Source organism: Hemiscyllium ocellatum, chromosome 17 (assembly GCF_020745735.1).
Source record: "Hemiscyllium ocellatum isolate sHemOce1 chromosome 17, sHemOce1.pat.X.cur, whole genome shotgun sequence".
NCBI lineage: Eukaryota > Metazoa > Chordata > Chondrichthyes > Orectolobiformes > Hemiscylliidae > Hemiscyllium > Hemiscyllium ocellatum.
This window is the reverse complement of record NC_083417.1, coordinates 3,542,592-3,570,168: the sequence shown is the minus strand read 5'-3', so window position 1 is coordinate 3,570,168 and position 27,577 is coordinate 3,542,592. Positions and strand designations below refer to the sequence as shown.

The 27,577-nt window shown below is 45.2% G+C and overlaps 1 protein-coding gene across 1 annotated transcript in view; it reads right to left on the bottom strand.

Annotated features, from left to right (window-relative positions):
• Positions 1 to 657: 657 nt before the first annotated feature.
• Positions 658 to 27,577, bottom strand: part of LOC132823853 (protein SSXT-like) — a 39,423-nt gene continuing 12,503 nt past the window's right edge. Inside the window, exons 3-9 of the mRNA XM_060837919.1 lie at positions 25,967 to 26,051; positions 23,878 to 23,995; positions 19,654 to 19,866; positions 10,078 to 10,179; positions 8,544 to 8,660; positions 6,103 to 6,230; positions 658 to 2,757 (exon numbers count right to left, since the gene is read on the bottom strand). Coding sequence (XP_060693902.1) covers positions 2,731 to 2,757; positions 6,103 to 6,230; positions 8,544 to 8,660; positions 10,078 to 10,179; positions 19,654 to 19,866; positions 23,878 to 23,995; positions 25,967 to 26,051 — 790 coding nt within the window. The 3' untranslated portion in view covers positions 658 to 2,730. The remainder of the gene's footprint in view (positions 2,758 to 6,102; positions 6,231 to 8,543; positions 8,661 to 10,077; positions 10,180 to 19,653; positions 19,867 to 23,877; positions 23,996 to 25,966; positions 26,052 to 27,577) is intronic.

Here is a 27,577-nt window from a genome sequence, read left to right as displayed (position 1 = left end):
TTTAGCAGTGGAGGAGGCCCAGGATTTGCTTGTTCTTGACAGAATGGGAGGGGGAGTTAAAGTGTTTGGCCACAGGGCTTTGGGGGTGTTTAGTGCATGTGTCCCAGAGATGTTCCCTGAACTCCACCCCCGCCCCCCGCCCCCCCCGCCCCCCGACACCCCACACCAAACAGGGCTGATCCGACATTCCTCATGTTCACTTTCCAGACCTTTCTCCTTGATTCCACAATTCATCACAAATCTCTCTATCTCACCTTTAAATAAACACAAGGACACTGCCCCCTTGGCTCTGAGGCAAGGAGTTCCAAAAACTCCCAATCCTCAGGGAGAAGTTACTCCTCATCTCAGTCTTAAATTGCCTCTGAATTCTGATACTACGCTGTCTGGTCCTCGACCCCCAGTACTGCCCACTTATTTACTTCTGGCTTAAATCACTCCACTGTGGTGACTGCACCTCAAATGTGATGCAAACTAGCTCGAGTATTCCCTCCCAAAACCACTCCTTTTTTGAGACACTCCTTACTCCTTCTCTCTTTGACCAAGGTTGTCGTCAACGCTCCTCACTCGGCTAAATGCCAGTTTTCGTCTTGTTGCAATCCCGAGGGAGCACTATACAAATGCGCAAACGGTTGGCTGCAAGTAGAATTTTCACGCCAATATAGGAAAAAAAAACTTTTAATTGTCAGAAAGTTGAACAGATGCTTAACTAGTCACCCTTTCTGATTCCAAAAGGTTCCTACATATGTAAGTTCAACTTCAAATCCACCACCTCTAATGTACACAAGGATCGTACCTAAATCCTGTCATGTTAACAGCCCCTCAAATTCCCACACAGTATCCTTTTTCAGAATTAAAACTGGTGTGTTAAGAAAAAAGAAATTTGCTATTCAACTGCTAAGATGCTGGTCCCACTTACCAAAGCAATGGATTATGTCAGAGCCAACTCAGTTAGTCCAATCACTGCTTTCCCAATCAGAAAGTGTCAAGGGAACTGTGGTTGGGATGTCATCAGCGTCACCTGCTTATTGTTTCGACACGGCCGTGTTCCGCAGTCAAGAACCTTATGTGTGTTTACCATCCCATTGTCATGGACACAGAGATGTGCTTGACTTGCTTATTAATATCTCTGGAGATGCTGGACAGCCTGTCCATCCCTGTCACATCTTCGAACTCCCCCCCCCACCTCAGCACATTTACTAACATGGAGTGTTTGGAGAAGCTATCATTATTCTCCATCAGGTGAGAAGATAAAGGGGAGATTTCACAAAGATGTTCAAAAATCAAAAAGGGAGGAGAACCATTTTGAACGAATACTCCAAGTTGTTTTGATCTGGATCATGTTGCCTCAATGGCTGGCAAAATTATATTAAAAGGAAACCTTTACAAGTAATTGGACAATATTTGAAGAATATTAACTGAATTTAAATTTTCTTTTCTTTATTCATTCATGAGAAGTGGACATCACTGGCTGGGTAGTTAAGAGTCAACCACATTGCTGTGGGTCTGGAGTCACATGTAGGCCAGACCAGGGAAAGACGGCAGATTTATTTCCCGACAGGACATGAGTGCGCCAGATGGGTTTTGCCTCTGATAACTGGCAATGGTTTCATGGATACCATTATAGTCATTTCTCTAGATTATTTTTGAACTCAAATTCTACCATTTGCCATAGCAGGATTTAACCCAGATCGTCAGAAGATTACTTGGGTCTCTAGATGAATAGTCTACCAGCTATCGCAGCAGGATGTGCATAGCTGGGGCCTCCTGATTACTAGATTAGTCCACCATCATTACACCACTATCACCTGAGTAGTAGAGAAGCCGAGGCTAGTGCTCTGAGGATGGGGGTTTATTTCCAATTAATAAGTCGTCTGCAAGTAAAAGCAAGTCTAACAGTGACCATGTAACTGCTGTCACTATTGTAAAAACCCATCTGGTTCACTAATGCTGGTTAGGGAAGGAAATCTGCTGTCCTTACCCTGCTTTGGTCTACATGTGACTCCAGACCCACAGCATTTCACTACCCTTTGAAATGGCTGAGCAAGACCATGCAATGAAAGATGGACAAAATGCTAGCTCGGCCAGTGACACCATATCCTGTAAAGGAATAACAAAAAATAGAATCAAAGTGGAAAATTTCAGGGGTGCAAGGGAAAAGGGCAGTAGAGTGGCACTGACTGGCTTATTAAATGATAAAGTCTGCATGGGCATAATGGACAGTATCAAGCGCTTCCATTCTGAAAGGTTGCTGGTTCTCTGAGCGACAACAGTTGGAGAACTGGAACCAGCAACTTCAGGCACTAAGCGATGTCCAGTCACAAAGAGTAGCCGCAAGGGGTAGGCCATGGATGATGTTGGTACCAAAGGACAAATCAAATCAAATATAAAGTGGGACTTCTCACCTTGGAGGGACAGCAAGGAGGATGAGAGAGAAGGAGGGATATATGGAACTAAATTCCAGTAAGGGTCCAGGGTCTTCAGGAGAGGTGGGTCGAGGTTTCAGGGCTGTCCATAAGCTCCCAAACAATAACAGATCTGTATTGGTGCATGAAAATTAGTGTTAACTGCTTGGCCTGGGTGGATCACGACTGATAGCAGTTAGAAATATTTTCAAAACAATTCAGTAAAGTCATAAAGTGAATTCTGTTTGCAAAACTTCTATGTGCAGAACACAAATGTCCACAGTATGAAGCAGTCCATTGGCAGTTTCAACATTCACATCTCCAAGTGTTACTGAAAGCCCCCATACTGAGCTCCCTGTAAAAGGACAAAAAGAGATATGTTAAGCATTAAAGACACTTCAGAAGGGTTTTGTGTGGTGAATAACTAAGTTTCTGCTCCAATATTCTGCATAAACCTGTGACAGAAACCCTGTCCAAAAGGTCAATCTTCATGCACAAGGCTAGACAGTACGGGTCAATGTATCAGTCAATCACAAGCAGAAGTAGACAGATTGTTGATAAAGGAGTGAAAGGTCACTGGGGTTAGGTGGGAATGTGGAGTGATCAGATTTACCCTGACCTCAGTGATTGGCAGAGCAGCCTGGAGAGGCTAATTGGCTAAGAGGCTAAATGTTTAAAAGACATTTGGATAAGTACATGAATAGGAAAGGTTTGGAGGGATACGGGTCAAATTCAGGCAGATGGGACTGGTTTGGTTTGGGAACATGGTCGGCATGGACTGATTGGACTGAAAGGTCTGTTTCTGTGCTACAAGACTCTGAGTCTATTACTGTACCACCCATACAAATCTTCTACACAAGACCATAAAATCAATTTGTGAGAATTGAAGGCAGTCAGATCATCGATTGGCCAGGTTTCACAGATCACATGAGCAGGGATACTGAACATTGGCACATAGGAACATACAAACCAGAGCAGGAGTCGGCCAATTAGCCTCTCCAGGCTGCTCTGCCAATCACTGAGGTCAGGGTAGATCTGATCACTCCACATTCGCACATAACCCCAGTGACCTTTCACTCCTTTATCAACAATCTATCTACTTCTGCCATGTAAGATACCAAATTACCCTGCATATATCAGCTTCTGACAGAAAAGAACTTCTCATCTCTGACCTCTTATGTCGAAACAGTGACTCCAGGACTAGGTTGCGCCAGAAAATGAAACCTGAATGGTCTACTTCTGCTCCTACATTGTATGGAAATGGCCTTTCCACACGGACTAACAACCAGCTGGCTTCCAGTACTAAGGTAGAAATCTTTCGCTCTTGAAGTTTCAGGAAGGTACGCGGAGTTAACAAGGTGGAGGACTGAAGTCTTGTATCAGCCGGAGCAGACAAGGCTTGCAGTTTTCATCCCTGTAAAGAGCACTGGTGAACCAGACAGGTTATTAACAATACAGCAACTCCCAACCTTATCTAATTTTGTATCATTTCATAAATCACCACAGTTTTCACAATGTGTTAAGGTGGGATCTAAACTCTTCAGCTCTGGATTGCTAGTCCAGGACCAGAAAAAAGACAGGTGACCCAAAGTGGGTTGAGAAAGGAAGACTTGAAGAAGTTGTTCAATAGACAGAGGTTTCCCAACGGAGTAATGAAAGGTAGAAATATTAAGGTTTGTATAGGACCTTAAACAAGAGAGATGTATAGATTATTAGATAATGTAAACTGGTTATTACATAGAAATATATTGATCTGGAATTTAGGTTAAAACAGACTTCAGAAAGATCAGGCAGTTTGATACACAAATCAATAGCAGTGGTGACTGGTTAGTAGGGCCCTGAAAAGTGAACACAAATCAAAATTCATTTTAGAAGAGAATAGAAGAGCAGCAAGATTATGTTACACATGAATTAGATCAAAAATACCTGAGTACTTGCAGGTGAAGTTGTGGATAGCGTAGAAGGTTGTCCAAGGATACAATGGGATATAGATCTGTTGCAGACGTGGGTGGAGAAATGGCAGATGGAGTTTAACCTGCTATGTGTGAGGTGCTGTACTTTTGGAGATCAAATGTTGAGGTAAAGTTTAAAGTTAATGGCAGGACCATGAACAGGCTGATATACAGAGGGATCTTGGGGTTCAGTCCATAGCTCCCTGAATGTGGCAACGCAAATAGATTGGGTGGTAAAACTGGTGTATGGCATGCTTGCCTTTATTGGTCGGAGAATTAAGTAGGATGTCATTTTGCAGCTTTACAAGACTTTGGTTAGGCCACACTTGAGTATTGCGTTCAGTTCAGGTCACTACATTACAAGAAGGGTGTGGAGGTTTTGGAGAGGGTGCAGAAGAGGTTTACCAGGATGCTGCCTGGATTAGAGGGTATGGGCTATAAGAAAACAAACTCACGGTTGTTTTCTCTGGAGTATCAGAGGCTGAGAGGAGACGTGACAGAGGTCTATAAAATGATGAGATGCTTAGACAGGGTTGATGGTCAGAATCTTTTTCCCAGAATTGCAATGTCTAACACTAGAGGGCATACATTTAAGGTGAGAGGGGGAAGTTCAATAGAGATATGAGGGGCAAGTTTTTTTTTACACAGAGAGTGGTAGGAGTCTGGAACGCATTGCTTGGGGTGATGATGAAGGTAGATACAATCAGGGCGTTTAAGGGACTTTTAGATAAGCACATGAATAGGCAAGGTCTGGAGAGATATGGACCAAGGGCAGGCAGAAGAGATTAGTTTAATTTGGCATCATGTTTGGCACAGCATCGTGTGCCGTACTATTCTATGTTCTTACTGTGAACAGCCAATGGAACCTACAAAGAATACAGCGGCGCTCGAGATTGGAGCGATTACACATATCAGGAAAAGGCTGAGTCAGTGGTTCTTTCCTCAAGAAAAAGGGAAGACTGAGCAAGCAACTTTGTTCAGAATTATTTTACACGTTTATTGTCCATCCCTAATTACCCTGGATATGGTGGTAATGAGCCACTTTCCTGAACTAATACAATCGATGTGGTGTGGATCCACTCCTAGAGTCATTAGGATGGGATTTCCTGAGCAGATTACAAAGACTTTTGATAGGCCAGACAGAGAAGACCTTTCCACTTTTGAGCAACAGCAGACCAGCAGCCATAAATATCAGATAGTCACTAATTCAAAGTTAAGTAATTATGTGCCAGCAAAATCAATGTGGGTCATCCAGTTCACAGATGATTGTTGAAGAGGTCATAGAATCCATACAATCTCGACATTGCAGAAAGAGGCTATTTGGCCCACTGAGTCTGCACTGACTAAAAAGCATCTTACCCAAACCGAGCATCTTATCTGATCCCTGTATATATCATGGCTATCCCACCTAGCCTATAAATCCCTGGACACCAGTGGCAATTTCCCATGGCTAATCCACCTAATCTACACAGCTTTGGGCTGTGGGAGGAAACCAGTGCACCCAGAGGAAACCCACGCAGATACACAGAGAATGCGCAAGCTCCTCACAGACAGTCATCCATGGGTGGAATCGAACCCAGGTCTCTGGTGCTGTGAGGCAGCAGTGCAGACCACTGAGCCACTACGTCACCTGCGGTAGGAATCATGAGACAAGGAACAGGGTTTTGTTTTAATCTATAACATCTCTTGCTTCTGCCAGCTGTAGCTTATAGAATCATGGTAAACTGCAGGATAGCCTCTTGCCGTACCTGACTATACTGGAATGCCTGTTGTTGTGCTGGGTTGGGAGCAGGTTGCTGAGGTCTATAGGCAACGTACTGTTGCCCTGGATCCTGCTGAAAGTTTCTGAACTGTCCTTGAGAATTCTGTGCAGAATCTGTCAAAAAAGAAGAGAGATAATTAATTGACAAAAAGATCCTGCTTCAGCACCAGGGAGAGGCTGGGGTGAGGGAATTGCACAATTGCTAACGTTAATTCTTCTGTCAATCAGACTGAGTGTCAATCAATTCACCCTGTACTGGAACACTTCAACACGCCACCAAGAGCACTTCGTAAGGGTACATCTTTCAGATGAGACATTAAACTCCCCTCTCAGATGACTCCATGAGGTGCCATGATCAAGGAACAGCAGGAACTTCTCCGTGATGTTCTGCCTAATATTTATCTCTCAACCAACATCACTAAGAGGAGATCTCCCAAACATTTTCACATTGCATTTGCAGGACATTGCTGAGTGGAAATTGGCTGACATGTTGAATGTATTATAATAGCATTTCACTCAAAACATACATCGTCTTCAAGTGTATTGGAGGTCCTGAGAGTGTCAAAGGCATGACAGAAGTGAAAGCTCATCTTCCTATGGAGGGGTGCAATGGCAAAACTACAAGGTGTTCACCAAAGAGACTACCAGAGCCACTCCAGCCGATACAGTCTATCCAATTGTCAAATGTTACAGTCCAGATGAAGGCCACTCAAACTGCTAACCGAAACAAAAGACCAGCAATGTTCTTGAAGAAAGTCTAATGAGAATAAAGTTGAGTAGGGTATAACCCAATAGGACAGGTAAGGAGGGTGGGCTGTGGATCGAGACTGGAGAGAGGGGGCAGTTGGAAAAGATTCAGAAAGCTTAGCTGAACCAAGTAGTGAGAAAATATTGCAAGGCCACCAGTGAGTGAAATGTGACAGGGACACCACTTAAATTAAAAAGGGAAATCTGGAGGCATTCTGCAGCCAAAGATTTATCAGCAAAAATATAAATGTTCAATAATGGTGTTCAGTCCTCCAACTTTAGATCATTGGACTTGAAGTTCATTAAACTGGTTTGACCAAGCTATAACAATCTATTCACAGAAGTAGATAGACAGCAAATTTCAGTGAGGAAATCTAAACAAAGCGCTTTATTCCCTGTGATACCTAAAATTCCGAATGCAATTTTACAGCAGTCTAACTGCAGGATACCCGCTGCACTTCAGCTTCAGGGCAATCTCGAAGAGCAGTGAGAAGGGATGTAAACTGTGCCAGATCAACAAAAAACCATGTTAACACATAATATGTAAATGCATTATAGCACAGACAGGAGGAGATTCAGAGACAGGAATTCCATAGATAAACAGATTCTAACTAAGTGAAGCTTTCCTGTTGGTGTACTGAGTCACTGAGCCAGTATTAAAGCACTAGTTCCCCTCAAAATGCAGGTCTCTTTAAGGATTAACTAGAATCGTCTTTTTCCCCTCGATCAAACTGTTCAGAGGTGGGATTTAACACCTCTGAGACAGGCGGGACTTGACCTCAAACTTCCCGGTCCAGTGCAAAGGACAGACTACTGTGCCACAGGGGTGACCCAATGGGTAAGCCAGAGATTTTAGTAACCTGTTCAGAGATATATCTCCACACGCCTGAAGCAGGTGGGACTTGAACATGGGTTTCTGAGTCCAAGGGTAAGGACACCATCACTGTGCCAAAGCAGGGCTGCATGGGTCAACCAGAACAGCCACTGAGTTGATTGGAAGCACAAGGGTCATCAAACTTTGTATTCATGTGCTACATTTTATTCTTGGCCACTGCACATTGCAAGTATTTCTGAGCCATTCTGGTGCCATGGTAGCGTCCCTATATCTGGGCCAGGAGACCCTGTTCAGTCCCATCTGTTCCAGAGGTATGCCATGTCTCACAGGTTGATTAAAAGTATCAAAACAGGAGTTCCTGAAAACCAATGTCCAAAAACTGTTGGTTTTTATTCAATTACATTGCACTATTAAATGCCCCAGTCTAATGAATGAATGAATCAGAGAAATGCAATTCAACAGATGAATTAAACAAACGGAATTCTTCAGAGGGATCTTTAACAAGTGGTAGTGTCCGTTCCTCAGAAGGTTGGGTTGAAGTCCCAGATGTATCATTACAGGTTGATTTAAAACATAGCACTGGATTCTTCCCCCGGGAGTGGGCTTCTCCACAGGGCAAGTTGGAAGGTTACTTGTGTTAAGTTATGGATTTCCAATAAAACCCTTGTAAGCCTCTAAGTTTTTTGCTGCTAATTCAATATCGGAATATCATCTGTTAAACATTTTCTGGTTTAATCACTGACTCAGCACCCAAGGTATATTCGCCATATTGTTGAAATACCTAGACACAGGCCTCATGGTAAGACACAACAGGTCTTTCTCCGAGAGAAACTTCAAGAACTCACTAAATTCCTGAGGCGTGCTTGTCAGCGGCTGCTGTGTGGGATATTGCTGGTAGAAGTTCTGCTGGTGAGAGCTGGAGTTCTGTGGGAACTGCCCCTGCTGAGGTCCATACCATGTACCTGAGACAAATAAACCAAACCTAATGTTACTTCTCTGATGACTCATCACACAAACTTATTTCAGTTTAACATGAGATTTAACTCCCATGGTCAGAGACACTGATCCTCACTGGGATACAGGCCAAAGGGAGATGGCCATCATCCTGACGGCAACCATTCATCATCCAACACACGTGGTGCTGTGTCAGATATGTGACTGCATCACATGTGAGTTCACATCTCATCAGGACAGGTGGGGATTTATGTCCAGTAAGAAGTTCCCTCTCTGGGCCCATATCATCACCCACAAAGCTTGTCACCCAGAGTACCCCAATAAAATCGTCTTGTTCACATCAATATACTGGTCTTGGAGATGTCAACAGCACCGATGGAGTCAATGCCTGGAGCAATGGCTCCACCAGCTTCCTCAGTTCATCCTGTTCTCACAGGGACTAGGGAACATTCTCTCCACCTGAACCCTGGTGAGGCAAAAGCCAAGAGCAGTATTGTCCTTCTCAGCTGCCCTTCCCCTTGCCATTGGAGAGAGTGGAAACTTGGGAATTTGACTGAACACCGTGCAACACCACCAAGATTCTTGAAAACATTGCCGCCCACAATCAGACGATTGTTGTTTTAATCCTCATTCTTACTCTTGTATCCAACACTGCTTTGCACCTCTCCTGACAGTATTTGATGGGGACAGTATAGAGGGAATTCTACTCTGCATCTAACCCCATGTAGTAACACATAGGAGCATGCAATGAGGACAGTGTAGAGAGAGTTTTACTTTGCATTTAAAAGAAAAAAAAGAAGAGTAGAGGGAATTTTGCGCTATCTAACCCTGTGTTGTACCTGCTCTGAGAATGCCCAATACGGATATCGAGGGCCTGAAGTGGCTAGTGTTCCATTCCCAAACATGGACATTCTTCACTTCGATGAAGACAACACAGCCCAAAAGAATCAATTCAAGTTCGGATCAGCAGAAAAACTGATGCTCAAATGAGCCTGACTAAGCTGTAGATGTCGAGTTGGGAATCACCCTCTGCTGTAAATATTACTTAAATTTACTTTACACCTTTACTGGAAATTAAATTGTTAAAAGATGCTACGATCTCTGCCTTAGTCATTCCTTGTGCAAAACAAACTATGCTCTGTGCAAAGCAATTTATCCAATTCCCTCACACAATTTTTGATTTTAAATTAATAGCCCCTCATTACAGATTTCCTTGTTAGAGGGGATCGTCTTTCCTCATTCACTCTATGAAGGATATTTGTACTTTTAAAAGCCTCTTAGCCATTGCTGGTGCAGTGGAAACATTCCCAATACTGACTGTCCTCCTCCAGTCCACAGCCATTGAAAATCCAAAGCTGGCGTGTCTCGCCAAGAGCTCTCATTCCCTGCAATTCAGCAAGGTTCCCTGACACAGAAATTCAGTACCTTCTGAATAAAGTTGTAGGTTCATTCCCTCTGGTGGAACCTGCGTCTGGTTAAACTGGTTGTTGAAATATTCCCCCTGAGCTGCTTGTGGCTGTGCAGAAGCTGATTGGTGAGAGACAAATACACATCAGTGACAAGTTCATTCCTCATCATCATGAGCAATAGCACTGGACAATTCAGAAGTGTAATCAGGAAGCACTTGTCACACACACGGTGATGAAAATGTGAACCTTTCTCCCCCAAAAAGGATGTTTAGGGTCAAGGCTTCAAGACCGAGATTGATAAAGACAGATATTGAGCAAGGAAAATAAAAGGAAACTGAGCCTTGTTGGGTAAATGGAATTCTGATGCAAACCAGCCTCGATCTAGATGAATGTTAAGGCTTGAGGGACCTCATCCTGTATTTAACATTGTGAAGCAATTTGATAGGGTAAGAAACTGCTTTCATTTTGTGGCTGAATTCACAATAACATGGTCATAAATACTAAAAAAATTCCAACCGATCAAATGTATTATGCACAAAGGGAAGCAGAAGGTGGAACTTTGCACCATTTGGAGTGGATGAAGCAGGGTGCATCACTGAGTTTGAAGGGAGGCTTGATATGTACAATGGCGAAAGGAGAACACCTACAGATTGCAAGAGGCTAGCGGACTCGGCCAGTTAAGCCAAAAATCCTGTGGATACTTTGTAATAAACAGTCAATATTGACTATGAGGCTCACATTAAAAATGGGCACTTTGTATAATGATATAGGTCACCTGCTCAAGTCTGCTCTTTTATAATAAACTATGGATTCTGGGTAATTCAAGATGGAGGACAGGAAAAATTTCTGGCTGCAAGAGCTGCTCCCTTTTTTGAGGTACTTTAGGTGTAAGAGGTGATTTCCTCGAATTCCAGGAGCAGCAATTACTGCTTTATATGCTGTTGCATTATTTTGGAACTTGAAAAAAACAGTCAAAACAGCAGTTTTAAAAGGGAGAAGAGCAGACAAAGGAAGCACATGGTGAGGACAGTGCAGGAGAGAGAGAGAGAGAGAGAGAGAGAGACACACAGAGAGAGAGAGAGAGAGAGAGAGAGAGAGACACACACACAGAGAGAGAGAGACACACAGAGAGAGAGAGAGAGAGAGAGAGACACAGAGAGACAGAGAGAGACACACAGAGAGAGAGAGAGAGAGAGACACAGAGAGAGAGAGAGAGACACAGAGAGAGAGAGAGAGATGACCTGCACAGTTACCGCCTTTGCTGTTTGAATTCACGTATCGCTGGACATCGGAGTGCATCTGGGAAAATTAACAAACAGTGAAATTCACAACTAATCTTGGAGGAACGGTTGGGTGACGTTCACAGCACAGAATCAGATAAGTTAATTGTTGTTTTAAGTCTGTCCAAGAGAAAGGCTGTATTAGTGAGTACAGTGGGTTCTTTCTTGATTATATGTTTTTGGAGATAAGTCCCTTGATTAAACTTAAAATATAAGCCATAGCTATTAATTTAACCTGAGGCAGTGTTTGTAGAGGAATAAGATGGTGTTATTTTCTGGGTCTGTAGATTGTGAAGGAGCAAAAATGGCCTTTGCAGTGATATGCACTTCTTGTCAGATGTGGGAGTTTAAAGAGAGTTTAAGGGTTACTGCGGATTATATCTGCCATAAATGGTGTGGGATGCGAATCTTATCAAATCGAATGGATGAGGAATATGCAACAGCAACAGTATATGATTGGTGGCAGTTATAGGAAGGGAGGGGAAGTCTCAGATACAGTCACATAGATGGGTTAACTCCAGGAAGGGTAAGAGAGATAGGCAGTTAGTGTAGGAGTCTTTTGTGGATATACCCATTTCAAACAGGTATGCTGTTTTGGAAAATGTAGGGGGTGATGGATTCTCAGGGGAACGTAGCACAAACAGCCAAGTTTCTGGTATTGAGATAGGCTCTAATGCAACGAGGGGTACACCGGCTTCCATGGAATCAATTGTGTTAGGGGATTCTGTAGTCAGAGGTACAGACAGACATTTCCGTGGCCAGCAGAGAAAAATCAAAATGGTGTGTTGTTTTCCTGGTGCCAGGATCAAGGATGTCTCAGAGAGGGTGCAGAATGTTCTCACGGGGGAGAGGGGCCAGCAAGAGGTCATTGTCCACACTTGAACCAATGACATAGGAAGGGAAAATGTTGAAATTCTGAAGGGAGATTACAGAGAGTTAGGCAGAAATTTAAAAGAGGACCTCAAGAGTAGTAATATTTGGATTACTCCCAGTGCTACGAGCTAGTGAGGGCAGGAATAGGAGGATAGAGCAGATGAATGCATGGTTGAGGAGCTGGTGTATGGGAGAAGGATTCACATTCTGGGATCATTGAAACCTCATTTGGGGTAGAAATGACCTGTACAAGAAGGACGGATTGCACCTAAATTGGAAGGGGACTAATATACTGGCAGGGAGATTTGCTAGAACTGCTTGGGAAGATTTAAACTAGTAAGGTGGGGGGGGTTGGACCCAGGGAGACAGGGAGGAAAAAGATCGATCTGAGACTGGTACAGCTGAGAACAGAAGTGAGTCAAACAGTCAGGGCAGGCAGGGACAAGGTAGGACTAATAAATTAAACTGCTTTTATTTCAATGCAAGGGGCCTAACAGGGAAAACAGATGAACTCAGGGCACGGTTAGGAACATGGGACTGGGATATCATAGCAGTTACAGAAACATGGCTCTGGGATGGGCAGGACTGGAGGCTTAATGTTCCAGGACACAAATGCTACAGGAAGGGAGGCAAGAGGAGGTGGAGTGGCATCTTTTATAAAGGATAGCATTACAGCTGTGCTGAGGGAGGATATTCCCGGAAATACATCCAGGGAAGTTATTTGGGTGGAACTGAGAAATAAGAAAGGGTTGATCACTTTATTGGGATTGTATTATACACCCCCAATAGTCAGAGGGAAATTGAGAAATAAACTTGTAAGGAGATCTCAGCTATGTATAAGAATAATAGGGTAGTTAGGGTAGGGGATTTTAACTTTCCAAACAGCGACTGGGACTGCCACAGTGTTAAAGGTTTAGATGGAGAGAAATTTCTTAAGTGCGTACAACACAATTTTCTGATTCTGTGTGTGGCTGTACCTACTAGAGAAGGTGCAAAACTTGACCTACTCTTGGGAAGTAAAGCAGGGCAGGTGACTGAGGTGACAGTGGGGGAGCACTTTGGGGCCAGTGACCATAATTCTATTCGTTTTTAAATAGTGATGGAAAAGGATAGACCAGATCTAAAAGTTGAAGTTCTAAATTGGAGAAAAGCCAATTTTGACAGTATTAGGCCAGAACCTTTGAAAGCTGATTGGAGGCAGATGTTCACAGGTAAAGGGGCGGCTGGAAAATAGGAAGTCTTCAGAAATGAGATAACAAGAATCCAGAGAAAGTATATTCCTGAAAGGGTGAAAGGGAAGGCTGGTAGGTAGAGGGAATGCTGGATGACTGAAGAAATGGAGGATTTGGTTAAGGAAAAGAAGGAAGCATATGTCAGGTATAGACAGGATAGATCAATTGAATCCTTAGACGAGTATAAAGGAAGTAGGAGTATAGTTAAGAGGGAAATCAGGAGGGCAAAAGGGGACATGAGATAGCTTTGGCAAATAAAGTTAAGGAGAATCCAAAGGGTTTTTACAAAAACATTAAGGACAAAAGGGTAACTAGGGAGAGAATAGGGCCCCTCAAAGATCAGCAAGACAGCATTTGTGTGGAGCCACAGAAAATGGGGGAAGATACTAAATGAATATTTTGCATCAGTATTTACTGTGGAAAAGGATATGGAAGATATAGACTGTAGGGAAATAGATGGTGATATCTTGCAAAATGTCCAGATTAGGAAGTGCTGGATGTCTTGAAACGGTTAAAGGGGGATAAACTCCCTAGGACCTGCTCAGGTGTACCCGAGAACTCTGTGGGAAGCTAGAAAAGTGATTGCTGGGCCTCTTGCTGAGATATTTGTATCATTGGTAGTCACAGGTGAGGTGCCGGAAGACTGGAGGTTGATAAACGTGGTCCCACTGTTTAAGAAGGGCGGTAAGGACAAAGCCAGGGAACTATAGACCAGTGAGCCTGACCTCGGTGGTGGGCAAGTTGTTGGATGGAATCCTGAGGGACAGGATCTACATGTATTTGGAAAGGCAAGGACTGATTAGGGACAGTCAACATGGCTTTGTTCGTGGGAAATTATGTCTCACAAACTTGATTGAGTTTTTTGAAGTAACAAAGAAGATTGATGAGGGCAGAGCAGTAAATGTGATCTATATGGACTTCAATCGGGCGTTCGACAAGGTTCCCCATGGGAGACTGATTAGCAAGGTTAGATCTCATGGAATACAGAGAGAACTAGCCATTTGGATACAGAACTGGCTCAAAGGTAGAAGACAGAGAGTGGTGGTGGAGGGTTGTTTTTCACATTGGAGGTCTGTGACCAGTGGAGTGCCACAAGGATCGGTGCTGGGTCCTCTACTTTTTGTCCTTTACATAAATGATTTGGATGTGACCAAAAGAGGTACAGTAAGTAAGTTTGCAGATGACACCAAAATTGGAGGTGTAGTGGACAGCGAAGAGGGTTACCTCAGATTACAACAGGATCTGGACCAGATGGGCCAGTGGGCTGAGAACTGGCAGATGGACTTGAATTCAGATAAATGCAAGATGCTGCATTTTGGGAAAGCAAATCTTAGCAGGACTTATACACTTAATGGGAAGGTCCTAGAGAGTGTTGCTGAACAAAGAGACCTTAGAGTGCAGGTTCATAGCTCCTTGAAAGTGGAGTCACAGGTAGATAGAATAGTGAAGACGACGTTTGGTATGCTTTCCTTTATTGGTCAGAGTACTGAGTACAGGAGTTGGGAGGTCATGTTGCGGCTGAACAGGACATTGGTTAGGCCACTGTTGGAATATTGCGTACAATTCTGGTCTCCTTCCTATCGGAAAGATGTTGTGAAACTTGAAAGGGTTCAGAAAAGATTTACAAGGATGTTGCCAGGGCTGGAGGATTTGAGCTACAGGGAGAGGCTGAACAGGCTGGGGCTGTTTTCCCTGGAGCGTTAGAGGCTGAGGGGTGACCGTATAGAGGTTTTCAAAATTATGAGGGGCATGGATAGGGTAAATAGACAAAGTCTTTTTCCTGAGGTCGGGGAGTCCAGAAGTAGAGGGCATAGGTTAAGGGTGAGAGGGGATAGATATAAAAGAGACATAAGGGGCAAGTTTTTCACACAGAGGGTGGTACGTGTATGGAATGAGCTGCCAGAGGAAGTGGTGGAGGCTGGTACAATTGCAACATTTAAGAGGCATTTGGATGGGTATATGAATAGGAAGGGTTTGGAGGGATATGGGCCGGGTGCTGGCAGGTGGGACTAGATTGGGTGGGGATATCTGGTCGGCATGGGCGGGTTGGACCGAAGGGTCAGTTTCCATGCCGTACATCTCGATGACTCTATCAACTTGGTGAGATATTGAAATATCTGTGGATCTGATTTACAAAAGTCCTGCTTACAAATCCTGGTACTGACGAATGTGATCCTGCTCATGGTTATAATTTTAAAGGTCCGACATATGAGCACTTTCTGTATGTATGAACAGCTGCCTTCCAATGTCCTGCATTGTTCAGACTTGCGTACTATTTGAGTTGCGAATGAACTCCAAAACTCCAAAAATGAACATGTTTGCAATCCAGAGACTGTCTGTACTCTAATAGTGTGTTCTAATTTACCCTCAACTTTATTTCCATAATTATAATTTAAAAAGTTAAAATAAGAGTCCTTATTTCCAGGTCTGCCCTGCACCTGCAATATCATTCTATTACTGAAGATGGCAGAGCTGAGCTGGTTACAGACCTGTGCAGCACTAACAGGGATGTCCTGAACCTCTGGACCTGATTCCAAGCTTTTAAACCTTACTGTCCCATCCCAATTCTCACCAAGTTTTTAAAAGAGAAAGACCGCATCCTGCCCTGACCCTCACTGAGGTGCACTTCCCTGGCTATTGAAAAAGTCCTCACTTTTTATCAAGGGGTGGTATATAGAGAGAAGGAAGGGATAAGCCCATTAAAAACAGGAAGAATAGGCCATTCGGCCCCTTGAGCCTGCTTGACCGTTCTATAGGATCATCGTTGATCCAACACTCCTTACATTCACTTTCCTGTCCTTTCCGATTCTCAGCTGTGCGAAACCTCATTCGGTTCCCTAAACCGTACCTCAGAAAAGAGTTACAGGCCTTGCAGAGACTGTAGTGCAGATTGACAAAGGTATAATTGAATGGCTTGTTGGCATTCCTTTGAATTTAGGAACTGATATAATTGAGGGTTTAAAATGTCCAAAGGTAGATGTAGAGAAACCATTTCCTTTGGTGGATAAATCCAGAATAAGTGGTGAGATCTGCAAAATAACAATAAAATTGTTCTGGATTGAAGTCAGAAGCACAAAATCTGGAATTCTCTCATTGAAAAGGGTGCAAGATCAAGAAAGACTTTTGTTGGTTAATGTTATTCAGGGATAACTGGGGTTAAACTGCTCCTAGTAAAAAATGAGGTCTGCAGATGCTGGAGATCACAGCTGCAAATGTGTTGCTGGTCAAAGCACAGCAGGTTAGGCAGCATCTCAGGAATAGAGAATTCGACGTTTCGAGCATAAGCCCTTCATCAGGAATAAGAGAGAGAGAGCCAAGCCGGCTGAGATAAAAGGTAGGGAGGAGGGACTAGGGGGAGGGGCGATGGAGGTGGGATAGGTGGAAGGAGGTCAAGGTGAGGGTGATAGGCCGGAGTGGGGTGGGGGCGGAGAGGTCAGGAAGAGGATTGCAGGTTAGGAGGGCGGTGCTGAGTTGAGGGAACCGACTGAGACAAGGTGGGGGGAGGGGAAATGAGGAAGCTGGAGAAATCTGAATTCATACCTTGTGGTTGGAGGGTTCCCAGGCGGAAGATGAGGCGCTCCTCCTCCAGCCGTCGTGTAGTTGTGTTCTGCCGGTGGAGGAGTCCAAGGACCTGCATGTCCTCGGTGGAGTGGGAGGGGGAGTTAAAGTGTTGAGCCACGGGGTGATTGGGTTGGTTGGTTCGGGCGGCCCAGAGGTGTTCTCTGAAGCGTTCCGCAAGTAAGCGGCCTGTCTCACCAATATAGAGGAGGCCACATCGGGTGCAGCGGATGCAATAGATGATGTGTGTGGAGGTACAGGTGAACTTGTGGCGGATATGGAAGGATCCCTTGGGGCCTTGGAGGGAAGTGAGTGTGGAGGTGTGGGCGCAAGTTTTACATTTCCTGCGGTTGCAGGGGAAGGTGCCGGGGGTGGAGGTTGGGTTGGTGGGGGGTGTGGATCTGACAAGGGAGTCACGAAGGGAGTGGTCCTTGCGGAACGCTGATAGGGGAGGGGAGGGAAATATATCCTTGGTGGTGGGGTCCGTTTGGAGGTGGCGGAAATGGCGGCGGATAATACGTTGTATGCGCAGGTTGGTGGGGTGGTAGGTGAGAACCAGTGGGGTTCTGTCTTGGTGGCGGTTGGAGGAGCGGGGCTCAAGGGCGGAGGAGCGGGAAGTGGAGGAGATGCGGTGGAGGGCATCGTCGATCACGTCTGGGGGGAATCTGCGGTCCTTGAAGAAGGAGGCCATCTGGGTTGTGCGGTGTTGGAATTGGTCCTCCTGGGAGCAGATGCGGCGGAGACGAAGGAATTGGGAATATGGGATGGCGTTTTTACAGGGGGCAGGGTGGGAGGAGGTGTAGTCCAGGTAGCTGTGGGAGTCAGTCGGTTTATAATAGATGTCTGTGTTGAGTCGGTCGCCCGAGATAGAAATGGAAAGGTCTAGGAAGGGGAGGGAGGAGTCTGAGACAGTCCAGGTGAATTTCAGGTCGGGATGGAAGGTGTTAGTAAAGTTGATGAACTGTTCAACCTCCTCGTGGGAGCACGAGGCAGCGCCGATACAGTCATCGATGTAGCGGAGGAAAAGGTGGGGGGTGGTGCCAGTGTAGTTGCGGAAGATGGACTGTTCCACATATCCTACGAAGAGGCAGGCATAGCTGGGGCCCATGCGGGTGCCCATGGCAACTCCTTTAGTTTGGAGGAAGTGGGAGGATTGAAAAGAGAAGTTATTCAGGGTGAGGACCAGTTCAGTCAGTCGAAGGAGGGTGTCAGTGGAAGGGTACTGGTTAGTGCGGCGGGAAAGGAAGAAGCGGAGGGCTTTGAGTCCTTCGTGATGGGGGATGGAGGTGTACAGGGACTGGATGTCCATAGTGAAAATAAGGCGTTGGGGACCGGGGAAGCGAAAATCCTGGAGGAGGTGGAGGGCGTGGGTGGTGTCCCGAACGTAGGTGGGGAGTTCTTGGACTAAAGGGGACAGGACCGTGTCGAGGTATTGGGAGATGAGTTCGGTGGGGCAGGAGCAGGCTGAGACAATGGGTCGGCCGGGGCAGGCAGGTTTGTGGATTTTGGGCAGGAGGTAGAAACGGGCGGTGCGGGGTTGTGGGACTATGAGGTTGGAGGCGGTGGATGGGAGATCCCCTGAGGTGATGAGGTCCTGGATGGTCTGGGAGATGATGGTTTGGTGGTGGGAGGTGGGGTCGTGGTCAAGGGGGCGATAAGAGGAGGCGTCCGCGAGCTGGCGTTTGGCTTCAGCGGTGTAACTGCTCCTATCCAAGTCAACACCGACTCTCTGCCTACTGGTTCACTAATATACATAAGGGAAGGCAATCTGCAGTATTTACATGGTTTGAGCTGTAGGGGACTCCAGTCCAATACTGTACATAGATACTCAATACTAACAAAGTCTTCTCAAGTTCAATCAGGAAAACTCATGAAGCTTGATACCATCTAGGAAAAGCAGCCCACTCAATTGGCACCCCATCCACAAAGGTGCAGAGACTCCCAACAACAGTAACCAGTCGCAGCAATGTATACTATCTACAAGATACACTGCAGAAATTCACCAAAGATCCTTCAACAGCACCTTCCAAACACATAACCACTTCCATCTCTAAGGATAAGAGTTGCAGATACATGGGAAAACCACCATCTCCAAGCCACTCACCAACCTGACTTGGAAATATATTGCCTTTCCTTCAGGGTCACTAGGTCAAAGTCTTAGATTTCCCTCCTTAAGGCATTGTGGGTCAACCTACAGCACACGGACTGCAGCGGTTCAAGAAGGCAGCTCATCCCCACCTTCTCAACGGGCAACTACAGGTAGGTAATGGATGCTGGCCCAGCCAGTGATGTCCACATCCCATGAATAAAATAAATAGACAATAAATGCCAGCCTTGCCAGCAGCACCCACACCCAGAGAATGAATATATAGATAAAATAAAGTGCACCTCTATAATAAAGCCATGTGTGACCGGGAGGGGACAATCCCCAGAATAGATTGTGTGGAAAATGTTGGTGGTGTTTGGGGCAGGGCGTTGGAGAGAGAGACAGAGACAGAGATAGAGATTGACACAGAGACAGGCAGAGGCAGAGAGAGAGAGAGACATTGAGAGAGAATGGATGCTGTATGTCAGGTTAGGGGAAGGGGAACAGTGAACAAGCTGCACCTTACTGAGACAGGCAGGTTGTTTGACTGTCATGTGCCGTACCTGGGTTCTGCTGGGCCACAGGCTGTAGGTGAGTGCCCAGAGGCTGTCCAAGACTCATTCCTATCTGCTCCTGGGCTGGCAGGCTCTGTGGCGGAGCCATCGATTGGTTGAAACTTCCCACGTTGCTGTGACTGCTGACAGGCAAGCCTATTGAGGGGTTTGAGGTAACAGGTTGGCAATGAGGCTGGCCCTGGGGAAATGATGCTCCGACACCTGTTGAGGAGAGACAAACGTTGACAAAAGACAAACAAGAGTGTTTTTCGACCGTGGTGCAATGACTGCTGCCCCCCAGAGACACACCTTCTGAACCCTCAACTCATCAAACACACCACAACAAGCAGCAGATTGAGATTAAAACCTTCTATCCAGCTGTCAGTTTCAAGGCTCTGGGGATGGAGGAAGTGGCAAAGGTGATGCATAAAGGGATAGAGAACCACATGTTCCTGGAATCGCCATGGAGTGGCGGAAGGGTTTAGCTGCAGAAGGAGAAGGAGACAGCTGAGAGCTACCCACCACAACACCCCCACCCCACCTTCCCCCCCCACCCCCAACCACAGCTCCCAACCCCACACTGTCACCTACCCACACCTCCCCCCAAAGTCACAGCCCCAACCCCACACTGTCACCCACCCCACACCGCCCCCTCACCCTTCCCCTACCCTACACTGCCCCACCTTTCCCCCACCCCCATGCCACACTGCCCCCTCACCCTATGCCCACCCGCAACTGCCCCCTCACCCTTTTCCCATCTCAACTGCCCCCCCACCCTCAATCCCACACAGTTTCCCTACATCCAACGGTACACTGGCCTCCACCCTTCCCCACCCCCAACTACCCCCAAACCTTGCCTCACCCTTCCTCTCCTTTTTAAATCTTGCCCCTCTCACCCCAAACCTATGCTGTCTGGACTCCCCCACCCCAGGGAAAAGACCTGTTCTGTTTAAACTATCCATACCCCTCATGATTTTATAAACCTCTATAAGGTCACCCCTCAGCCTCTGACACTCCAGGGAAAACAGCCCCAGCCTGTTCAGCCTCTCCCTAAAGTACAAACACTCCAGTCCCAACAACAACCTTGTAAATCTTTTCTGAACCCTTTCAAGTTTCACATCTTTCCGATAGGAAGGAGACCAGAATTGCACACAATATTCCAACAGTGGCCGAACCAATGTCCTGTACTCAATGCTCTGACCAATAAAGGAAAGCATACCAAACGCCCTCTTCACTATCCTATCTACCTCTGACTCCATTTTCAAGGAGCTATGAACCTGCACCTCAAGGTCTCTTTGTTCAGCAACATTCCCGAGGACCTTACCTTTAAGTGTGTAAATCCTGTTCTGATTTGCTTTTCCAAAATCCAGCAGCTCACATTTATCTAAATTAAACTCCATCTGCCACTCCTCAGCCTCTTGGCCGATCTGATCAAGAGCCTGTTGTAATCTGAGGTAACCTCCTTCGCCGTCCACTACACCTCCAATTTTAGTGTCATCTGAAAAGTTACGAACTGTACCTCCTATGCTCACACCTAAATCATTTATGTAAATGACAAAAAGCAGTGGACCCAGCACCGATCCTTGTGACACTCCACTGGTCACAGGTCTCCAGTCTGAAAAGCTACCCTCCCACACCAGTTTCTGTCTTCTTCCTTTAGGTGGAAGGGTCAGTGTTGGACTGGGGTGGAGAAAGTGAAAAATCACACAACACCAGGTTATTTGGAAGCAGTAGCTTTCAGAGCACCACTCCTTCATCAGGTAGCTGTGGAGCAGGATCATAAGACACAGAATTTATAGCAAAAGATCACAGTGCCATGCAACTGATACAATATAATGAGCAAGCCTAGATTGCTTTTTTAAGTCTTTCATCTTTTAAATGGGTTGCAGATTTCAGTTCATTAATATATAAATCCCAAAACTTCTTTCAAGTCACATTCTTGAGATAACTTAAGGTTTTCTAAAAAAAAAAGTGACATTTCAGCTCAGGCAGTGCATTAAAGGTGTGAGGTTAGAGTCTGTCTGTATTCCAATCTTGAGTCAGACTGATTATATTTCCAAAGTAGGAAGTGATAAAATGTCACATAGATTGGCTGCCTGTAGATTGTGTGCTTTTTGAACAAAATAGAATGTATTCTGCAAATGCAAATTCACCCCAGAGACTTACTTATGTATGTGCATTCATGTGATGGGGGAAAAGAGAGAGAGAGACACATGTGTGTGTGCATTAAGCGTAATGGAGTATAAGCAGGTGAGAAGGTGTGCGTATGTGCGAGACTCTCCAGTGTAGTGGGGTCATGTGTAGTTTGACATGAAACCAAGGTCCCGGTTGAGACCATCCCCATGGGTACCGTACGTGGCTATCAGCCTCTGCTTGGCCACTTTGCGTTGTTGCCTGTCCCAATGTCCACCTTGGGAGATGGTCACCTGAAGGTCCGAGGTCAAATGTCCCAGACCGCTGAAGTGTTCCCCCACTGAGAGGGAGCATCTCTATTTGGTGATTGTTGCATGGTGTCCTTCCAAATTAATCTGGTGGACTCCAACCTGGTGTTGTGTGATTTTTAAACTTTCTACCTTCTAGCCAGTTCGGTAACCAAATGGCTAGTTATCCTTGTGTTCCATGAGATTTAACCTTGCTAACCAGTCTACCATGAGGAACCTTGTCAAATGCCTTACTGAAGTCCATATCGATCACGTCTACCGCTCTGCCCTCATCAATCCTCTTTGTTACTTCTTCAAAAATCTCAATCAAGTTTTTAAGACATGAATTCCAACGCACAAAGTCATGTTGACTATCTCTAATCAGTCCTTGCCTTTCCAAATACATGTACATCCTGTCCCTCAGGATTCCCTTCAACAACTTGCCCACCACCAATGTCAGGTTCATCAGTCTATAGTTCCCTGGCTCTTCCTTACCACCTTTCTTAAATAGTGGCACTACGTTAGCTAACCTCTAGTCTTCCGACACCTCACCTGTGACTATCGACAATACAAATAACTCAGCAAGGGGCCCAACAATCACTTCTTTAGCTTCTCACAGATATTTAGTTATTGTTGCAACGTGGGAAATATGGATTGATATTGTGGCGCTGGAAAAGCACAGCAGGTCAGGCAGCATCTGAGGAGCAGGAGAATTGACATTTTGAGCATAAGCTCTTCATCAGGAATAGGCTTGTGGGCTGGGGGCTGAGAGATAAATGGGAGGGGGGTGGAGTTGGGGGGTGAAGGTAGCTGAGAATGCAACAGGTCGATGAAGGTGTGGGAGAAGGTGATAAGTCAGAGAGGATGGTGGTGCAGATAGATGGGAAAGATGATGGGCAGGTCAAGTAGGCGGTGTAAATTTGGAGGCTTGAGACTGAGATAATGTTGGGGGAAGGGAAATGAGAAAACTGGTGAAATCCACATTAATCCCATGTGGTTGCAATGTCCCGAGTTGGAATATGAGGCGTTCTTCCTCCATGTCAGGTGGTAAGGGTTTGGCGATGGAGGCGGCCCAGGACCTGCATGCCCTTTGCTGAGTGGGAGGGGGAGTTGAAGTGTTCGACCACGGGACAGTAGGATTGGTTGGTGCAGGTGTCCCAGAGAGGTTCTCTGAAACGATCCGCAAGTTGACATCCTGTCTTCCTGATGTAGAGGAGACAACATTGGATGCAACGGATACAATAGATGACATTGGTGGAGGTACAGGTAAACTTCGGTCAGATGTAGAAGGATACTTTGGGGTCTTGGACGGAGGTGAGGGGGGAGGTATGGGCGCAGGTTTTGCATTTTCTGCTGTGACAGGAGAAGGTGACGGGAATGGTGTAGGCTGGTTGGTGAGGTGGGGGAGTGGATTTGATGAGGGAGTCATGGAGGGAATGGTCTCTCCGGAAAACTGATAGGGATGGGGAGGGAACAATGTAACTGGTGGTGGGATCTACTTGTAGGTGGCGGAGGATGATACAACATACATTGCATCCTCCTCTGCCACTTCTGCTCCTCGGATGCTGCCTGACCTGCTGTGCTTTTCCAGCACCACACTCTTGACTCTGATCTCCAGCATATGCAGCCCTCACTTTGTCCTCGATGTTGGAAATGTGGCAATCGATTAGGGAAAGAAACTAATTCTTATCCAGTTTTCCCTGACATGGCAGCTATCCAAACAGCTAGAAAATACCAACCTCATCTATTACCAAAACTCAGCATATTCAAATAATGACAGAGTAATCAGAGAACAAAGCGACTTGTCCTTTACCTGCTATTTGATGAGTGTTTCCTGCCCCAGGAGGAGGGGTTCCACTCCCCACGGAGTCTGCAGTTCTCCCCACAGGTTCCATTCCTCCTGGTCCCATTGCCATTGGCTGACTGAGTGCCTGAAGAAGAGAAAGCAGTTGGATGGTTAAAGTAGTAAAATCTCAACAGTGGCTTTAATCATAATTTCCCAGAAAGGCAGTCAGGCAGACATTCTGAAGACATTGTCATTCTGATCGTGAGAAGCAGATTCCTCGAATCAGATGGGTCACACGGTCTGCCAGTCCTACAGATGTCACTGCGACCACTGAACACATCGCAGAACCAAAACAACAACTCAGTGACAAAGAAAGGTTAGGTGTCTGATGTCGGAAATCATGGACTCTCCTTCAACCTAGTTTGCTACATTTTTAAATTGCATTGAAGATGAAAATTCTAACCAAAATTAATAACATCCTCCACTCAGTAACAGTGAGGGGGGAAGAGAGAGAGAGAGAGGAAAGTGGCAATCACCAGCACGCTTCCTCTGCCAGAGAGTGAACTCTCTATCTGACGTCCCCAAGATCATTCAAGAGACTGTGATACAGTCATTAGCCTCTGGAAAAATCCTAATAGACAAACACACAACTCCACACCAGCAGGACCAACATGAAAAAGAAAAAGTGAGAACTCTAGAGAAAGGAAGACACTTGTCTCTTGAAGGGGGGGGGGGGAGAGAGATAGAATAATGTTGTTTTGTGAATTCAGGGTGCCATCCAAATCATAAAGTTATTTTCTGACAGATTTGCTGCAGGTCACTGGCAAACCAAGGAGGAGTACTTTCTTTCTGCAGTGAGCCATTGTGATCTCAAATGCATTGACAGAAATTGCAGTGGGAGCAGTTTCAGTCGCAACTTTAAACAAGGAATCAGATAAATACCTTAAAAAAAAAGAGGAATTTTCTGGTCCACAGGGACAGACCGGGGAACATAGGACTTATTGAAGAGCTCTGTCAAACAGCAGACAGACACTAATCCTGGAATAGTTTCTTGATACATGCCTTGCTGATGATCTGCCAGTAGATGCTGTTGGTAAATAATTGCACCTTCCTCCTATATGCTCTCACACCCAGCAACAGACAAGTAGCGTTTCATACTGCCTCAATGCTGCTGATACGTAAGGTTGAACTGACAACTGCTCTTCACAGAACTTGACTTTACACCTTCAAGTTCAAACTGGGCTCAGAATTCAGGTAAAGGGAAATTGCTGGCATATTCCAAATATCGACTGTGAGTTATCAATATCAGGCCCTGACACATCTGATCTGACACAGCACTCAATCCAGAAAGACTGAACTTCTCTCAGCTTGTGCAAACCCAGGCCTATCACAAATCTCTACCCACACTTTATTCCCTTTCCTCAGTCCAAGCGCTTTCTGCCCACCAATTAATCCAATTCATAGCTCATGTGCACTCCATTCTATCATGGACTGTGGCTGCAATAAATGGGAATGGGGATGCCAATGTTATTTCCAGATGGAACCATCAAGACTGAATAGCGTACAGCTGAGGATAGGTAAATATTCTCAACTCATCGCTGTTTGGAATAGAGACCTTTTATATAAGCCACATGAGGAGCAGTCAGGTTGAGAACACTATCAGGGAATACACAGGACTGCATGCAGGCCTGGCCGAGGTGGGGACATGGGACAGCATGCAGGCCTGGCCGGGCTGGGGGACACATGTGGGACAGCACGCAACAGCCTGGTGGGGGGTACACACGGGACAGTGCGCAGGCCTGGCTAGTAGTCGGGGGGAATGACTCACATGATAGCATATTGGCCTGGTCAGGGGGATAAGCAGGACAGTGCGCAGGACTGGCCAGGGTAGGGGCACGCGGGACAGCACGCAGGCCTGGCTGGTGGGGGGAGGGGGTTATGTTACACAGGACAGTGCATAGGCCTGGTCAGAGGGTGACATAAGACAGTACACAGCCCTGTTTGGGGGACACGTGGGACAGCGCATACGTCAGAGTAGCGATGCCTACACCCATTCCCCAGGTCTGCAGTAAACCCTACATTTCTCTCGATTACTGAGGTGTTCACTGTCACTTACCACAGGTTGGGCACTGGGCACATTCTGGCTGGAGTCTGCTATTGTAGCCAGATAGATGAGGTTTCTGTGCAAGATCTGCTGATATCTGAACAACATACAATGACAAAAGATTATTGAGTTGTCACTTTCCATTTTCCCTCAAGACACCAACTCATTTTAGGGGACAGTTCTATATTCATCGTCAACCCAATTGTCTGTGCCTTTGACATGCTCCTTAACAGGGGTCAGCGTCAACACCTCTCAGTTAGTTTCAACCTGTCTTCTTGTCTCAGCACAGCTACTAAAGCTCCAAGAATTTGTGATCAATTCCCCAGGCATTGCCGACAGTACAATCCTAGGAGACAACCACTGGGATATTAAAGGAATGCACATTTCATTCATTATTATTATGATGTTTATTATTTACCTGGAGAATTGGAATCTTGGTGAAGACAGTGACTTCTTCTCAAAATTGTTTAAGTTCAAAGGAAGTGACAATCTGTATTCACTGAACTAATGAATTTAACAACGTGTGCGAATGAGTTCATTATTGACACCAACACCCCTTCCCAAATAGATGGTGTTGCCAATGGGATCCCATTCAGCACTGAAACATTTTTGGCAGTTTCAGAAATGCATTCTCAATGGAATCACCTTCAATATCCTAAACTTTGCATAGTTTGAACATATAGATCATACTTTGACATATTGTGATTGACATGATATATTTTATTATTATTTATTTTGACAGTTGAATTTAAACGAGTAGCATATGGATTTTCTATGCATCTGAAGGGGTTTAACGATTTACTTGAAAGAACGTTTTTGCAAAATGTAAGAATATCGGCACCTCAAGCCTGTTCCAGCTTTCAAATGAGATCATAGCTGATCGGTTGCCTAAGCCATGGTAATTTCTTTCAAGACAAAGATTTCCTGGACAGCAATGTGTATTATTTACACTGTTTGGTAAGCAGTGTACTGCAGTAAGCTTTTAGGTAGAAGTTTCAGAGATTTTTTTTGGGTTAGGGAAACATGCAAAGCATGAAAAAATAGATTTGGGGCAATTCTGACAGGTTCTTAGCGGAAGTTGTATGCATTGCTCCCGAGAAACAGAAAAAGCATTTTGAATTATTTAAAAAGGCTACCTTGGTGTAAGGAGTTTTGCTTAAAAGTTCCAAACCTAAAAATTCTTTGGTTAAAACCCTCAAGTTCTTGTGCGCAGCTGAGAAAAGTTGAATCACAGTTATATGACAAATCAGTCTGTCAGATTCTCATAACCAGGAATTGCTGCCACAGTTAAATCAAATCCTGTGTGGGATAGATAAGCGTTTGAGTATTGCAATGGGATGCTGTTTGAATTAATAGGATTGTGCTATTATTGTGTTACAAAATATTTACATGTGTTTATATCTGACTAGTTTGCTTTTCTGAGCATAATAAGCTTTTGTTTCAATGTTAAATCAAAATCCCCAACATCAGGACCTATGTTTCTTGACAGACCACCTAATTTAAAAAATACAAGAAACAAAATATCATCTACCAAGGCAGATTTCAGCCTGGGATCTGACTTGCCCAGTAATAGCATCAACTGGGATCATAATATTTGAACCTACAGTCACTCAAATGGAGGCA